This window comes from Rutilus rutilus (genome assembly GCF_951802725.1).
Source record: "Rutilus rutilus genome assembly, chromosome: 18".
NCBI classification, from domain to species: domain Eukaryota; kingdom Metazoa; phylum Chordata; class Actinopteri; order Cypriniformes; family Leuciscidae; genus Rutilus; species Rutilus rutilus.
In genome coordinates, this window is record NC_140231.1 from 5049171 (window position 1) to 5067830 (window position 18660).

The 18660-nt window shown below is 37.5% G+C and overlaps 1 protein-coding gene across 4 annotated transcripts in view; it reads left to right on the top strand.

Moving 5' to 3' along the window:
• crebrf (creb3 regulatory factor) overlaps positions 1-14353 on the top strand; it is a 41549-nt gene extending 27196 nt beyond the window's left edge. For 3 of the 4 annotated variants that reach the window (XR_014625138.1, XM_084386897.1, XM_084386898.1), the window contains 6 exons: positions 8650-8820; positions 8966-9058; positions 10794-10885; positions 10969-11070; positions 11166-11284; positions 12810-14353. Coding sequence is in view for 2 of the 4 variants with exons in the window: in XM_084386897.1 (XP_084243023.1) it covers positions 8737-8820; positions 8966-9058; positions 10794-10885; positions 10969-11070; positions 11166-11284; positions 12810-13006 (687 nt within the window). In the remaining 2 variants the exon portion in view is untranslated. Of the gene's footprint in view, positions 1-8649; positions 8821-8965; positions 9059-10793; positions 10886-10968; positions 11071-11165; positions 11285-12809 lie in introns of those variants that run through there. The other variant, XR_014625139.1, reaches the window with a different exon arrangement.
• The last annotated feature ends 4307 nt before the right edge of the window (positions 14354-18660 follow it).

Below are 18660 nucleotides of genomic sequence, written 5' to 3' on the forward strand. Positions count from 1 at the left end.
ATTTGCTGCTAAAACCGACCTCGTTTGAATGCTGCGGTGCGTACTTGACTTTTGCCATCTTGACCAGAGCAGTGTGACAGGAGAGGTCTTGAGCGGAGACGGACGTCGGTGTGCGTCTCGTTGAGCGGTGCGGTCTCTGACGTCACAATCCTCATTTGCCTTCAGTAGACATTTCCTATGGAAAAATACAAATTCTGCTTTGAATTTTTCTTCAGGTGTATGTACAGTGTTGACACATTCTCTCTGGCCAGAGATAGGTATTGTTGTCATTGAATTTTTCTTTTTAAAAAGTAATTTTTTACGTACTGAGGGAAATCTGAGGTATCTGAGAAAGGAGCTCAGAAAAAAATAATATATATATATATATATATATATATATATATATATATATATATATATATATATATATATATATAATATCGCTGTACTGTAAGGCAGTTCCATTTGCCATGGGGAATCAATTGGACTAGTCTTTATTTTGTTTTAGTTTATATATTTTGTTTTACTTTTTCTTTAGGAACCCATCTATTCTCAAAAGACAGAACAGCCTGAAAAGAAATAAGACTGGCCTTTTTCTTGTGCCAAGTCATTAGCTCTAAATGATAACGATTGTCCTGTAAAAATAAGCTTGATGGCAAGTTGACAATGAGCAAACGGAGACGGAAATGCATGTTGTCCTTCTGTCGACGGCCTGCTGTACGGAGAGAGCGTTTGGTGGTTATCGTAGTTTGCTGTCGCAAGTTTTAACCAGGGGACTCTGTGGCATTCAAACAGGAAAAGGTTGCTATTTAAAGCCAGTATTTTATATTTCTTTCTTTGTTTTGTTGTTTCCTTTTTTTTTTTTTTTTTTTTTTTTTGGCTGATAAGCTTTTTATATAAAGAAAGATATTTAAGGAACACATACACATATGCACGCACACATTTGTATATGTGTGTTTGTTTTGTTTCATAGCGTGATTAACATTCATATGAATTAATTGTTTATTTTATAATCTTGGGGAAATTACTTCTGCCTTCAAAAACACATATATGCATTGAATACATTTAAAAAAAAATATATATATAAAAAAAACACAAATAATTCACTGTTTATACAGCATTTAATATATTTCGCAGTTTAATATGTTTCTTGCGTATTCGGACATTTAGCATCATATTCTTTTTTTTTTTTTTAAAGGGAAATAATGTAGCTTTCTGTTTCTGAACGATTTGCGTGGTTTGCTTTACTTTGCTTGTATTTTTTTGCAGATTTTTATTAGAAATCGACCGTACCGTGATATTCTAATGTATCCTACAAACAAAAAAATACAAAAAATACAAAAAAAATAAATAAAAAGAGTAAGCTGGCTATTTTCAATTTTGATTGATTGATTGATTGATTGTTTTCATTGTCTGCATATTGTTGACGATTTAATAATTTTGGACGCAAAGCTGCTAAATCTCGTTGTGAAACTGTATAGTGAATCATTCCCTGTTACATTCAAGCTACGAGAAATGAGTTTTATGTGATAAACAATTATTTATCAAGCGATGGATCTCACGCCACTATCTTTATACCGCGGATTCATCAAACGCATTTGGGTAATTCACATTGGATTCTTCTAAAATGGCTACAGTATATACTCAAGAGCATTCAAACAAGCATCTACACCTTTCCTTTTCAATGGTTTGTGTAGATGTGTTCGCTATATATATATATATATATATATATATAAGAAAGATTACTCCTATTGGTGCACTATGCAGGTTTTCCTCTGTAGAAAGACAGGATGATGCTTTCGTTTACAGCACTTGTATTTTTTTTAACAATTGTATCTGATTCATGGGTATTGTAAAATTAGTTATCGATGGTAAACAACATGGTGACTAAGCTGAGAACGAGCATTTCACGGAAGGCGGCCTGTCTTATTGTTGCTAAATAAACATGCTCTTTCCAATGTATTTAACCTATTGAATGTTGTAGTTTTGTTTTTGCTTTTTTATTTTTTGCTTTCCTTTTTGTGCTGTTGTTTAATGGACCTTGATGAATCGTTTTTACCATTCTGTGCATTTTGTTACTCTGTATCTTGTGTTCTCGTTTCAACTTGAGTGTTCTTCTAAAGTAGACAGACCTTCAGGCTCGCATTATAGCGCTTGAAAGGTTTAGCGGCAGAACTCGAGCATGCATTCCTACATATCATGACTCCGGCTGCTCGTAAATGTTCCATTCACAATTCTGTATGATCCCTTTACGTATGATATTTGAAACCATGGGTATGTTTGTTTGCGCATGCTAACCTTGCTAAATTGATATTCATGGAGCTTTTTGCGACAGACAGTCTTTGTTCTAACCAATGAGCACAAATGGGAAAAGAAACTCTGAAACTTTGATGTAAATCACCTCCTTCACACTCAGCTCGCGAGCTGACGAAAGACCCGCATTGCACTTGGTTTTACAGAATTTACAATGTTATTTTTGAAATGTTGCCTGCAAAATCAGGTGCCTTATTCAGACATGAAAATCCAAACTTGATCTATTGACTTTTTTTTACGAAAATGAGATTTTGCCCATTATGCCAAGAATTAAATCACAAGAATTCCTCTGAAATTCTCTCTCTCTCTCTTTTTTTTTTTTGTTTCTTTTTTTTTTTGTTTCTCTTTTTGTTTGTTTTCCTGCTGCGTCTAGCAGTGAGCTTGCTTCAGATGAGAACTGTTGCTGCTTTGCCCTCTTACAGTTTTCATTGAAAGATGAATGTAGTCTTCCTTCAGTGGAGTCCAATATGATTAAGCGTAAAGACTTTGTCCCGTATGTTTTGGTTGAGAGACTATCCAAAGAGTGCTGCAATCATAGACTCATTGTTTTGTTTTGTTTTTCTAAATGTTTATATCATCCATTATTTATATATATATATATATATATATATATATATATATATATATAAACCATGTTTAGGTTCTGGTGCAAGTTTCAGTTGTCTCTGCCTTTGTTTTGACCTTGTCTTGACTTGGTAGAAGTAGGTTAATCCATTCGTACATGATACATTGTAACTTTTATACGTTCGACGTGCGTAGTGGGAAGCCCTCGGAGTGGAAGAAGCTTTGCAAAGACAATGTAAAACCTTATTATTGTGTCCCCTCACCAATGCTCAAGATTATTGTGCCTCCCGATTCTTCTGGATCTTCTGTTCCTCAGATTGCCGGCTATGACCTGGAGCAGAGTCATTCACTAACCAACAGAAATGGCCTTCAGCAGTTGTTCTCCATTGAACAGAATCAAGGTTTTCCTCAAACGCAAAGACGACACAAGCAGAGGTGCGCATTGCTCGGCCTAGATCGACCTGTGGTGGAATTCAAAGACGCGGAGGCCGGGGAAGTCTCGGTGGATATCCTCTATCGTACGGTCGGGACGCTTTCCTTGCACTCAGTCACTCCCTCAGAGAAAAGTTGAGTCTTCTTTTGGTGGTTTCTGCGGCATGGCTCCCTTCACGGCAAAAGGGGGGAAAGAAGCTCTTCGTTTTATTGGGTTCAAAAAAACGTGGACATTGGGTAGGAGTCCTGTCTCGCCACCCATGGTGCTGAATTTCAAAATATGTACTTGAACACCCTCGGAGCTATGACTTGGCATGTGTGGTCAGGTCCGTGAACTCTTCTCCCTCCCCGATCTTACGCTAGAAACCGTTCCGAAATAAAGTTGCTCTTACGACATCTGCTCAAGCCACTGCAACAGCTGTGCCAAGACCTGACCCCACACCGGGCGCTCATATTGGACTTGGACCGAACCAGTGGTCGAGCGGGAAAAGGGCCGTGATAATGTAGCGGTGATAGCTAATTTTGATTGTCTGTCTGTTTGTTTGTTTGTTTGTTTGTTTGTTTGTTTGTTTGTTTCTGTTGAGGAAGACATGGAGAGCTAGTAGGGTCACTTGGACTGTATGGCCCAGATTTCTTGCACTGACGTGCACCGGACACACTCGAATCACTAATGGACTCAACATTACCAAAAAGGTCGATGACGAATGCTCGCACCTGTCTGATCGCATACTTTTCTACACAATTAAGCTGCAGTGATTTACATTCCCTTCCAACCTTTGCCAAATTTGCATCGAAGTACTAAATTGACCTTCAACATTGGAAGCGGGTTTGCGAAAACTTAGCCAGGGCCACCAAAAGCTTTTTATTTCGATTCCTTTCGTTTCCTTGGTTCTGAAAATCCATACAACATTCAATTTAACAACAACAGTTACTTGATCCTATTAGCAATGTCTATATTTGTAGTTCACATATATGCCTGTTCAAATTCAATATCTTGACAGTTGTTCTATTTATGTTTCAGTGTTGTGCTGGGTTTTGACTTTTTCTTTCACTTTTGTTTCTTTGTTTTTTTCGGCACAACTAGTTGGAGAACAGCTTGGTTCATCGAGCCTTGTTAGTGTACAGATGTGAAGTAGGCTTATAAGCAGTTGTGATTGATCTTCAAAATGTGTCTGTCTGTGTTATTGTGCCTCTTATTATTTGATTTAAATTTTTTGTATTATCCTTAATTGTCACTGCATTGTATCAGCCCGGAGTTGGTACCACAATTCTGCTTGTAACCATGATAGTCTAATTCTATTACTGATTTTACTATCAAAATAAACATTAGAAACTGCAGCACTTCATCTGTCGTGTGTTTTTACTGCATTACCTTAAAGGGATACTTCACCCAAAACTGAAAATTCAGTTTTATATTTTGATTCTGATTATTTTACTCACCCTCATGTCGTTCCAAACCCCCAAGACTTTCGTTCATCTTCAGAACACAAATTAAGATCTTTCTGATGAAATCTGAGCTACGCAACTACCACTTTGACGTTTCAAAAAGTTCATAAAGACGTGGTAAAACCCATATGAATTGAGAGGTTTAGTCTAAATTTTTCTGAAGGGATTCGATCTCTTCATATGATGAACAGATTTAATTAAACATTGATCAGCAAACATAAACAGAATCTCAACTGAACCTGCTTGATGCACAAGAACAAACCTCTAGCGGAAGCTCAAACGTGCTGCGTAACGTCAGAATGAACCTCATTGGTTCTTGCGGAAGCTCAAACGTGCTGCGTAACACTAGAATGAACCTCATTGGTTCTTACGGAAGCTCAAACGTGCTGCGTAACACTAGAACGAACCTCATTGGTTCTTACGGAAGCTCAAACGTGCTGCGTAACACTAGAATGAACCTCATTGGTTCTTGCAGAAGCTCAAACGTGCTGCGTAACACTAGAATGAACCTCATTGGTTCTTGCCGAAGCTCAAACGTACTGCGTAACACTAGAACGATCCTCATTGGTTCTTGCAGAAGCTCAAACGTGCTGCGTAACACGAGAATGAACCTCATCTGTCATTGGTTCTTGCCGAAGCTCAAACGTGCTGCGTAACACTAGAATGAACCTCATTGGTTCTTGCCGAAGCTCAAACGTGCTGTGTAACACTAGAATGAACCTCATTGGTTCTTGCTGAAGCTCAAACGTGCTGTGTAACACTAGAATGAACCTCATCTGTCATTGGTTCTTGCCGAAGCTCAAACGTGCTGCGTAACACTAGAATGAACCTCATTGGTTCTTGCCGAAGCTCAAACGTGCTGCGTAACACGAGAATGAACCTCATTGGTTCTTGCTGAAGCTCAAACGTGCTGTGTAACACTAGAATGAACCTCATTGGTTCTTGCCGAAGCTCAAACGTGCTGCGTAACACTAGAATGAACCTCATTGGTTCTTGCCGAAGCTCAAACGTGCTGCGTAACACGAGAATGAACCTCATTGGTTCTTGCAGAAGCTCAAACGTGCTGCGTAACACGAGAATGAACCTCATCTGTCATTGGTTCTTGCCGAAGCTCAAACGTGCTGCGTAACACTAGAATGAACCTCATTGGTTCTTGCCGAAGCTCAAACGTGCTGTGTAACACTAGAATGAACCTCATTGGTTCTTGCCGAAGCTCAAACGTGCTGCGTAACACGAGAATGAACCTCATCTGTCATTGGTTCTTGCCGAAGCTCAAACGTGCTGCGTAACACTAGAATGAACCTCATTGGTTCTTGCCGAAGCTCAAACGTGCTGCGTAACACGAGAATGAACCTCATTGGTTCTTGCCGAAGCTCAAACGTGCTGCGTAACACGAGAATGAACCTCATTGGTTCTTGCAGAAGCTCAAACGTGCTGCGTAACACTAGAATGAACCTCATTGGTTCTTGCCGAAGCTCAAACGTGCTGCGTAACACTAGAATGAACCTCATTGGTTCTTGCTGAAGCTCAAACGTGCTGTGTAACACTAGAATGAACCTCATTGGTTCTTGCCGAAGCTCAAACGTGCTGCGTAACACGAGAATGAACCTCATTGGTTCTTGCTGAAGCTCAAACGTGCTGTGTAACACTAGAATGAACTTCATTGGTTCTTGCCGAAGCTCAAACGTGCTGCGTAACACTAGAATGAACCTCATTGGTTCTTGCCGAAGCTCAAACGTGCTGCGTAACACTAGAATGAACCTCATTGGTTCTTGCCGAAGCTCAAACGTGCTGCGTAACACGAGAATGAACCTCATTGGTTCTTGCCGAAGCTCAAACGTGCTGCGTAACACGAGAATGAACCTCATTGGTTCTTGCTGAAGCTCAAACGTGCTGCGTAACACTAGAATGAATCTCATTGGTTCTTACGGAAGCTCAAACGTGCTGCGTAACACGAGAATGAACCTCATTGGTTCTTGCTGAAGCTCAAACGTGCTGCGTAACACTAGAATGAACCTCATTGGTTCTTGCTGAAGCTCAAACGTGCTGCGTAACACTAGAATGAACCTCATTGGTTCTTGCAGAAGCTCAAACGTGCTGCGTAACACTAGAATGAACCTCATTGGTCATTGGTTCTTGCCGAAGCTCAAACTTGCTGTGTAACACTAGAATGAACCTCATTGGTCATTGGTTCTTGCAGAAGCTCAAACTTGCTGTGTAACACTAGAATGAACCTCATTGGTTCTTGCAGAAGCTCAAACGTGCTGCGTAACACGAGAATGAACCTCATTGGTTCTTGCTGAAGCTCAAACGTGCTGCGTAACACTAGAATGAATCTCATTGGTTCTTACGGAAGCTCAAACGTGCTGCGTAACACGAGAATGAACCTCATTGGTTCTTGCTGAAGCTCAAACGTGCTGCGTAACACTAGAATGAACCTCATTGGTTCTTGCTGAAGCTCAAACGTGCTGCGTAACACTAGAATGAACCTCATTGGTTCTTGCCGAAGCTCAAACGTGCTGCGTAACACTAGAATGAACCTCATTGGTCATTGGTTCTTGCAGAAGCTCAAACGTGCTGCGTAACACTAGAATGAACCTCATTGGTCATTGGTTCTTGCCGAAGCTCAAACTTGCTGTGTAACACTAGAATGAACCTCATTGGTTCTTGCAGAAGCTCAAACGTGCTGCGTAACACTAGAATGAACCTCATTGGTCATTGGTTCTTGCCGAAGCTCAAACTTGCTGTGTAACACTAGAATGAACCTCATTGGTTCTTGCTGAAGCTCAAACGTGCTGCGTAACACGAGAATGAACCTCATTGGTTCTCGCAGAAGCTCAAACGTGCTGCGTAACACTAGAATGAACCTCATTGGTTCTCGCAGAAGCTCAAACGTGCTGCGTAACACTAGAATGAACCTCATTGGTTCTCGCAGAAGCTCAAACGTGCTGCGTAACACTAGAATGAACCTCATTGGTTCTCGCACATCAAGCGAACATGCTTGAGCTTCCATTTACCCAAGCTTTTCCGTTACTGATGTGTGCACTGATCAATGTTTATGTGAATAAAAGCCTAAATTAAATCTGTTCATCATATAAAGCTATCGAGTCTCTTTAGAAAATGCATATGGATTAGTTTTATGATTTCTGTATGAACTTTTTGAAACATCAAAGTGGTAGTTGCGTAGCTGTCAATGGAGGGACAGAAATCCCTCAGGTTTCATCAAAAAGATCTTCATTTGTGTTTCGAAAATGAACGAAAGATTTATGGGTTTGGAACGACATGAGGGTGAGTAATTAATGACAGATTTTTCAGTTTGGGGTGAACTATCCATTTAATAAATGCTAAGCATTTTCTCTAAACCGCAATATATTTCTTAACTCAGTCACATACATTTAAATTGTGCAAGCTGTAGATTTATACTTTCTTCATAAATGTCATGTTGACAACATTATGACTGTCCCAAGACCAAATTGTCTCATTCTGTTCTTCCTTTCTTCTCTTCCTCCAATTCTTTCTCTCTTCCTCACTCTGTTTTTGGATGCTTGTCACTTCTGGCAACAGTCATGCATTTCTCAGTCAAAACGAAACCACAAACTTTCCCCTGCTATTCTGTCAGTAGTTATGTGGGGTTTGGTCATCTTTCACTGTATGTTTGAATGTTAAGAACTGTGCAAAACAAACCCAACTAGCTCATTTTAAATAAATTCTATACATTACATTTGGCACAGTATTACACAGTTGGCTATGGTATTCTATCTTAAAATGCAATTTATTATTGTATTCTTGTAGAACAGTAGAAAGTACAAAAGTATATATTTTTTTCTCTCAATGTAATAAATACACAAGGCATTTGTTTCAGGAAAAAAGTATTATAAAGTATCATGTATGCACCACATTGCTCTCTGTTCCCAGGACAGTTTTGCAGGGCGCTTCAAGAAAAAAGGCGTTATGAAAATGCGTTAACGCCTGGACCTTCTGACGTACCGTACAACAACAAAGATGGCGTCCTCTTCTGATGTACACGTCCGAATATGTGGACAAGAGATTGTTAAATATGATCTGGAAATTAAAGCTCTTGTTCAGGTAGACTTCATTCTTCCTATTATCATATCAGCCAGGGTTTTGCTGTCAAGTTCGTCCGACAAAAACAAAGATGTGGCCGTAATTGCCATGGCTTTGTCAGTCAGCACGAATGGAAACAGTAAATTGTGTGTTTTTCTCGTGTCAGGATATAAGAGAGTGCTGTGGGCCACAGGCGGTGCTGCTGGATCTGAACTCCACTGTCAAGGAAAAGTTCAATCAGTTAAGACTGAGGATTCAGGTAACGTTAACTTACATTCAGCCAGTAAGATGATATACATGCCAGGGCAACAGTAACAGAGGACCAAACTACGATAATAATGATATAGGAACTAATTCAAAGTACAAGAAGCTTCCAGAATCAACGTTACTTTCGTCTTTATGTCAGTTTTTTTTATTTAAATAATGAACTTTTTTTTTTTTTTAAATGTACCTAAAATACAGGTTTTTGTATATCTGCATTTATTTTATTTAGTTTGTATTATTATTATTGTTTTAATGACGGTGGATAATGCCAAGTTACTGTGGTTTTATTGTTACTGTTATGGCTGAAACTCTTGTTATTATGGTAACATTTTTGTGATGGGCAGCTCTGGATAATATCCATCGTAACTGTATAATGATTATAATGAGATTATTGGCATTTTGCAGGTATTTGCAGTACCAGTCAAAAGTTTGGAAACATTACTATTTTTCATGTTTTTGTAAGAAGTCTCTTCTGCTCACCAAGCCTGCATTTATTATGACCAACAATAACAGAAAAAAGTTATATTGTGAAATATTATTACAATTTAAAATATTGGTTTTCTATTTGAATATACTTTAAAATATAATTTATTTCTGTGATGTAAAGCTGAATTTTCAGCATCATTACTCCAGTCTTCAGTATCACATGATCCTTCAGAAATCATTCTAATATGATGATTTGATACTCAGTTATTATTCTGATATGATGATTTGATACTCAGTTATTATCAATGTTGGAAACAGTTTAATCCTGTGATACTTTTTTTTCCAGGATTCATTGAATCCTAACCCAAAATAGAAATCTTTTCTGACAATATAAATCTTTACTATCACTTTTTTATCACACATCTTTGCTGAATAAAAAGTTTTAAATTCTTTCAACAACAAAAAAAGAAGGAACAAATTACTGACCCCAAACTTTTGAACAGTGTATATTCATCTAGTGTATATTGTTACAAAAGATTTTTATTTTGAATAAATGCTGTTCTTTTTTTTTATTTTTACTTTTTATTCATCAAGGAATCCTGAAAAAGTATCACAGGTTCCAAAAAAAATATTAAGCAGCAAAACTGTTTCCAACATTTATAATAAATCATCATATTAGAATGATATCTGAAGGATCATGTGAAGACTGGAGTAATGATGCTGAAAATTCAGCTCTGATCACAGGAATAAATTATATTTTAAAGTATATTCAAATAGAAAACCATCACCTGGGGGTAAAGAGAGATGAGGCGAGAGAAAAGGAGACGGAAGGATGAGGAGAGAAACTTTCTCTTTTTAAATTATATTATATTTTGTTTAAAAGTTCCATAAACTCACCATCTTAAGCTGGAGAAAATTAGGTAGACAGTCAGAGGGTCTACTGGGGCATTTTATAATATCTGGCAACCTTTTTTAAATTTTGTGGAGGGAATGAAAGCAGATAATATGACATTGTAAAAGAAAGAGGGAGGGGAATATTATTCATACTTACTTGTTGTTTATTTATTGTTACTGTCTCTTTATGTACGCCTGATCATGTATAGTGTCTTTATGTTTATGTCTGGTGTTTGAGGGATGGGGAGTTGAGTTTTGTATATCTTTGTATTTTCTGTATAATTTGAAAACAATAAAAAAAACCTTGATCAAACGTTCAATAAACTCTTCCATCTAAAAAAATACAAAAAATCGGAGTAATATTGAATTTGTTAACAGTTGATTTTAGCAAAACTAACCTTTTTTGATAGGACATGGAACAGATGGCAAAAGAACAAGACCGAGAGACTGATAAGCAAGCCATCTTGAGTGAAACGCAAAGCCATCGAAGGCAGATGTTAAGGTTAGAGAAACAACTTTTCTTCTGATTATGTATTGAACGTCAGATTTAATCTCAGCATTATCACTCCTCTCATCGTGTCTCAGTAACCAGATGGCGTGGAGGAAGGCAAATCTGGCCTGTAAGATGGCCATTGATAATCTGGAGAAGGATGAACTGCTTCAAGGAGGCGACTCAGTGAGACAAAGGTAAATCATGCTGCTATTTTCAGCCAATCAGAATCAAGTCATTGTGTAAAAAAAAAAAAAAAAGAGGCTCAATCCACGTGTTGTTCTGGGTTCAGGAAGGCCACTAAAGAGAGTTTGGTGCAGACGTCCAGTGACATCACCGAGAGTCTGATGAGCATCAGTCGTATGATGTCACAGCAGGTGAAGCAGAGCGAGGAGACCATCGGAACTCTGGGTAAAATAAAAAAGAATCCTATCACCATCATGATATCAAAATGTCCATCTATTAAAGGAATAGTTCACGCACAAATGAGTAGAAATTTAGCAAGCTGTCATATGTGAGTGATTTATTGCTGTTGCTAATTAACAAGGTTTTACACCTAAAGAAATGAACAACACGTCTGAGAAATATCATTAGTCTTAGGGGCGGTTTAGACGACAACGGAAGATGTTTTATGCGCTTTGGCCATAAATTTACACAACAATGCTGTTTTGGGGGCCTAAAAACACAAGCTTTTGAAAACGACACCCTTATCAAAAACACGAATTTGTGAAAACTGTGACATCATGCAGATGCGTATTATGTGTTTAGTCTATAAGCATTTCCTTTTTCTTTTTCTTTTTTTTTTGCAAACGAAAGGATACAGATATTAGCAGTAAGAAATAAGGTGGTGCACGGACATCATCATCACAAGCGGTTATGAGAATTACACAAATCACAATATAACATTTTGTCATCATGAAAAATGAACGGTTCGCTACAACAGACTCGAGGATGATGCGTGTTTTTGAAGCTTTTGTGTTCAAAGGTTTTGACATTTTCTTAAAGGAAGTAAAACGGGACTTTACATCAGAGGAGGACGTTCTACAATTGGGATTACAGTGAATGTTTCTGGCTTTGTGAAGATGAAATTACACTGAACAAAATTATGAGCGCAACAGTGAGATACTGACTGGTTTTCGGACCCCCCCCCCTCCCAATACAGTAAAACTGCACATTTTAGAGTGGTCTTTTATTGTGGCCAGCCTAAGGCACACCTGTGCAATAATCATGCTGTCTAATCAGCATCTTGATACGCCACACCTGTGAGGTGGATGGATCATCTCGACAAAGAAGTGCTCACTAACACAGATTTAGACAGATTTGTGAACAATATTTAAGAGAAATAGGCCTTTTGTGTACATAGAAAAAGTCTTAGATATTTGAGTTCAGCTCATGAAAAATGGGGGCAAAAACAAAAGTGTTGCATATATATAATATTTTATAATGGATATATATATATATATACACACCATACTTTTCCAATAATTAGTGAAATAAGTTGTAATATTTTTTTTTTTTTAAATATCTATTTTAAACTTGCAGATTAAATTTTGATAATTGAGTAAAATAATCTGTGATACATGATCTTTTTGAGATTTGAGATGTGAATCTTGCCTGATATATTGGTGTAATGAAGTATTAATTTTACTCAAGTTAAATGTAAATCGTTTCATTTGATTATAAAAACGTTAAAAACATGGAAGACATTGCTTCTCAACAGCCTTCTGTCTACATCTGCTATTCTGTAAAGTCTCCAAATGACCCAGAAAAGCTGATGATTGATGGTGTCACGTGACCCACCAGTCCAAACTGAACGAGTATGAGCGGAAAAAGTAACATTTCCGAACATGTCCTTTTAACCTTATGGAGGGAAATTACTTTTCCACCATCATTAAATGTAAGTTTTATTTATTTATTCAATTTGCTCTCTTTCCAGCGACATCATCGAGGACTGTACTAGAGACGAATGAAGAGTTTAAGGCCATGACGGGAACCATTCATTCGGGCCGAAAGCTTATCCTGAAATATAATCGTCGTGAACTGACCGACAAACTGCTGATCTTTCTCGCTCTCGCTCTGTTTCTGGCCACGGTGCTCTACATCCTGAAGAAGAGACTCTTCCCCTTCATTTAGTGGACGCGTGAACTGTGTTGCAGAAACCATTACTAACCGAACTGGCCCAACAGTTCTTCAACCAATACACTTAAGTGTGAGTAAATGATGACAGAAGCTTCTAGGGACACAATTACAAGGTTTTCAGGAGCAAATGAATGCGCTATCTTATGCTTTTTGCTACATTAGTACATTACTGATTACATCATCATATTATTCAGTAGCATATTTAGTAATCATTGCATTTGTTTGTACAGTAATGAAACGTTTTGAGTTCAGGTTAGTTCTGGAACTAGTTCATAACCCTGACACACAATGTGGATGAAGTCCAGAACAACCTTAGATGTTCATGCCGTATATAATGAATATTAATATAATGAAAATGTACATAATAGTATCTGACGTCTTTCATATTGTTTACAGCATCAGCAATGACTTGCTAAATGAGTGTGACTGTGTGGAAAACACCTGATTTAGGTGCTTGATTCTCCATGAAGGATCTCATGGTTTCAGTCATCCCACGTGTTTAGGGGTGTGAGAGTCTCAGTGGAATGAACCACTAGAGGGCGTCGTGTCCCTTTTTTACTGTAATGTGTGTCTGGATTTGACTTACCAAGTAGATTTACTTTATTTAGAAACTGATTCGTTTAGTCCCTTATTCAGATCAAAAGTTTGAAATAATTAGGATTAGTCTCTCCAACTTATTGGTACATGTGATCAAAAATACATAATACTTTGATTTAGGAAAGTTACCTTTTAAAAGTAATGCATTACAATAATGCGATACTCCCTAAAAAAGTCACTAATTACGTTACTTTTTATGGACAGTAATTTTACGTTACTTTTGTGTTGTTGTTTTTTTCACCTGTTTGTTTGATTTTTAATAACAAAAAAACAAACAACCAAAAGTTCTGTTTTAGGCAAATGTAAAGGCTCTTTCACACCTTAAGTGAATTGTTTAAAGTCCCCCTGTGGTGAAAATCAAGTTTTTAATGTTGTTTGTGTGTCTATGTGGTGTTTTTAATGTGCTTTAAGACAAACCATGTGTAAACCATGAGTATTTTCTGCTTAAAACTGCAGTGAACCAAAGACAGTCTCAAAAACACACTTTGAAATCGCTGGTGTTTCTGACGTCACAAACGACCTTGTAACCAATCAGATCAACGTGTGATCGTCAACCAGTGGATCTCTGAGCTGAGTGAGTGAGTGGAGGCGGGGCTCATTTGCATATTCATAGAGCCGCGTATACTAAATGAGGCGAGGGTGTCGAGTTACATTCAAGATACAAAATTTAAGGAAAAAATGCTTAAATATGTAGTTTTGGTGATCAAATATGAGTTTTAAGGAATAAAATGATTGACGACGGGGACTTTAAACCTCAATTCACGGCTGTACAGTAGAGGGCGCCGCTCAAACAAACCTTCAGCTGTGCTGCCATTCTGGATCGCAGAAGAGGACAGTTCAACACTTCAGATAAACATCACATTTTTGTTTTTTATTGCTAAAGTAATTTTTGCTTATTAGTATGGCTAAATATGGTTGAGTGTGATCAAAGGTCAGCAGCAAAGACATTGGTTAATAAAGTGAGATTAAATACTTGAACCCCTGGTTTCACAGACCAGGCTTAAGGCTAGTCCCAGACTAAACTGGATGTTTGAGCTGTCTTAACTGAAAGCACTGATACATCTTAAACTACGTCAGTGTCAAGTTTGTGCGAGTGAGATGAGTAAATGCACACATTTAGTCTAGAACTACAATAAGCATCATGTTCACACAGCACACACACACACACACACGACGCCTCTGCACCTTTACTTCTGATTTGTCTCAACATGAGGACAGGAGAGATGTCAGGCAATGAATGGGAAAAAGTAACTCCAATATTTTGATGTAATGCATTACGTAACTTGTGTTACCACGTTAGCATATCAGAATGATTTCTGAAGGGTCATGTGACTTTGATCACAGGAATAAATTACGTTTTACAATATATTAAAATAGAAAATGTATTTTAAATTGTGATTAAATAATATATCACAGCTGTTTTTACTTTATTTCTGATCAAATAAATCGTCCCCTTGGAATTATAAGGTTCTATCTGACATTTTTGTCAAAATTTAGTTATTCACATATTCTTATTCTGTGACCACTTCTTTACATTATGTGATGTTGTTTTTTAAGTTGTGTACATTTTGGAAATTTTATTTAGAAAATAAAAAGGTTCTTTCTACACAGTCGAATGGAATGCAAAAACTTTAAAGCTCAATATCTCAAAACTGCTCAGAACGCAGATAGAACCTTATAATTCCAAGGTGACCAAATGCAGCCTTGGTGCACATAAGATACTTCTTCAAAAGCATTAAAAATCCTTTTTAAAGGGTTAGTTCACCCAAAAATGAAAATTCTGTCAGTAATTACTCACCCTCATGTTGTTCCAACCCCGTAAGACCTTCGTTCATCTTCGGAACACAAATTAAGATATTTTTGATTAAATCTGAGAGCTGGCTCACTCCTCCATAGGCTTCTAAGACACTATAACTTGCTGGCCCAGAAAATGTATTAAAGACATCGTTAATATAGTCCAAGTGACTCCAGTGGCTCAATCTTAAATTTATAAAGCGACGAGAATACTTTTTGTGCGCAAAAACAACAAAAATAACGACTTTATTCCACTATTCATTTCCTTCTCTCTGGGCCTCAAGTTAGTTCACGTAGTGTTTTTGCGCAGCGCGTCTGTGTTGTACGTCACACGCATCACACACATGACCAGCGTCGGCCAATAGTGAGCCTACGTGGTGACGTGCAACACAGACGCACTGCGCTATTACACTACGTGAACTAACTTGAGGCCCAGAGAGAAGGAAATGAATAGTGGAATAAAGTCGTTATTTTTGTTTGTTTTTGCGCACAAAAAGTATTCTCGTCGCTTTATAAACTTAAGATTGAGCCACTGGAGTCACTTGGACTATATTAACGATGTCTTTAATACATTTTCTGGGCCAGCAAGTTATAGTGTCTTAGAAGCCTATGGAGGAGTGAGCCAGCACTCAGATTTCATCAAAAATATCTTAATTTGTGTTCCGAAGATGAACGAAGGTCTTACGGGGTTGGAACAACATGAGGGTGAGTAATTACTGACAGAATTTTCATTTTTGGGTGAACTAACCCTTTAATCCAAACATTTGACTGGCAGTATATTTACTCGTCTCGGGAAAAAGGCTCCATCCATTTCATGGTCATTTATTAAAATGAGATTTGCAAAAATGCTTTGCTTTCATCCCTTTAGGCTCTGATTGTGTTACATTAAAGACACCAGAGGCCTGATGTATAAACGCTGATGTGTGCACATACATATCGGGATTTATAAAAAAAAATAGGCGCAGACCGGGTTTTATAAAGCGAATTTTGTGCAGGTTCTGGCGTGTGCATAGTTTAATAAATCTGAAGAAATCTACAGTTTTATAGAATTACAGTAGAGCCTGTAGCTCTTATGTGAAGCTTTGCTGTGATGCTGCAGTATATTCAAGTGTGTGTGTGTGTGTGTGTGTGTGTGTGTGTGTGTGTGTGTGTGTGTGTGTGTGTGTGTGTGTGTGTGTGTGTGTGTGTGTGTGTGTGTGTGTGTGTGTGTGTGTGTGTGTGTGTGTGTTGAACAAAACAAATGTCTCTCTGCTCTAGGTTTCTGATGGTGAAAAGTTACCCAAGTGCCATATGGTCATGCTGTTTTATTGCTTTATCTTCATAACTCATTCTGTCAGTGGCAGAGATGTTTTGAAGGCCAAAAAGTGATTATGAGGTTCATTTATTGTGGGAAAAACATTTTTTTTTCTATGAATACATTTGATTACTTTGATACAGATCCCAAATTATAATTCTTTTTTTTATATTTGCTAAACAACATAACAGTAAAATAAAAATAAATAGCTCAAGCATGTGTATAAAATGACTTAGCAGCACTCTATAGTGGCTGCAGTAAAACAGACCTCAAAATAACAATCCACAAGATTCACTTCATGCATAACTTTGGGGAAATTAATTTAAATTAAAAAAATGAAATATCTACAAGATACACATTGAAACAGAGGGGAGTGAGTTTGCGTTGACCAAGTTGCCTTGTGAAAACATGGGGATACATTCGAACAAGTTTTATGCAATACATTAAACAGTTTATCAGTACAGGTGCGTGTTACAGAGATGAGGTAGGTCCAAAATACATGTTCTGCATATTATATCACATTTCAAAATGTTTGCGAATGTGACCAATCTATCCGAGAAGGCATAGGTCTTTATCACGTATGAAAAATGTCCATTCTGAATCCCGAGCAAGAAAAATATGACATCTGATCTTGCGTATTAGATGTGTCACATTGCCTTGACAACAGCAAGACTGCAGTGGACACGTGTGTGTGTGTGTGTATAAGAGCTTATATCTGTGTGTCTGTGCTCAAACGCAGATCCGTGTCACCCCAAAATAAAACGAAGAAATAAAAAGATGACGTGGAAAAGACTGTATTAAAAGATATTTGATAAACTGCATTAATGCTAATTTGAATGTTGAAGATCCACATTTTAATGGTCCTAAACAGCTTAAATTTAATTCCAAATACACTACTGATCAAAAATTTGGGGTCGGTGATTTTATTTTAATGTTTATGAAAGGAGGCTGGATTTATTTGATGAAAAATATTGTGAAATATTATTACAATTTAAAATAACTGTTTTCTCTTTTAGTACATTTAAAAATGTTATCTCCGGTGATCAAAGCTGTATTTGCAGCATCATTACTCCAGTCTTCAGTGTCACATGATCCTTCAGAAATCAATCTGATTTGATGCTCAAGAAACATTACTGTAATTGTTAGATTTCTTATTATTCCTCCCCAATGGGAGTCTATGGCAGCCCTATGAACCGTAAGTAGGAAAATCATGAAAATTGGCACACTTGTAGTGATGGTAATGAATAGTAATCTGACCAAATTTGAAGTATCTAGGACCAACTCTATAGCGCCACCATCAGTTAAAATAATCACATTTGAAACGGTTGAACGCTTCGATCTAGAAAAATGAAACTTGGTTCACCTGATTCCTCTCATCATGCTGATCACATTCAACATCAGACATTAAAGGGATAGTTCACCCAAAAATGAAAATTCTGTCAGTAATTACTCACCCTCATGTTGTTCCAACCCCGTAAGACCTTCGTATTTATAAACCTAAGATTGAGCCACTGGAGTCACTTGGACTATATTAACGATGTCTTTAATACATTTTCTGGGCCAGCAAGTTATAGTGTCTTAGAAGCCTATGGAGGAGTGATCCAGCACTCAGATTTCATCAAAAATATCTTAATTTGTGTTCCGAAGATGAACGAAGTCTTACGGGGTTGGAACAACATGAGGGTGAGTAATTACTGACAGAATTTTCATTTTTGGGTGAACTAACCCTTTAAGACATTGTCCATTACAGTAGTGGCCATTTTGAAAAGTACAGTATTCAGTTTTTTCGCTACTCCTCCAAAATCTTGTCCAATTCTCACAAAAATTGTCTCAGACGATCTTTAGACTGAGCCGCACAGAAATGACTGAACAGATTTGTTATTCATCTTTGTTCAAAAGTTACGATGTTGTGAACTTAACGAAATTGGCTCAGAGGCTGTATCTCAGCCAAACTTTGATCTAT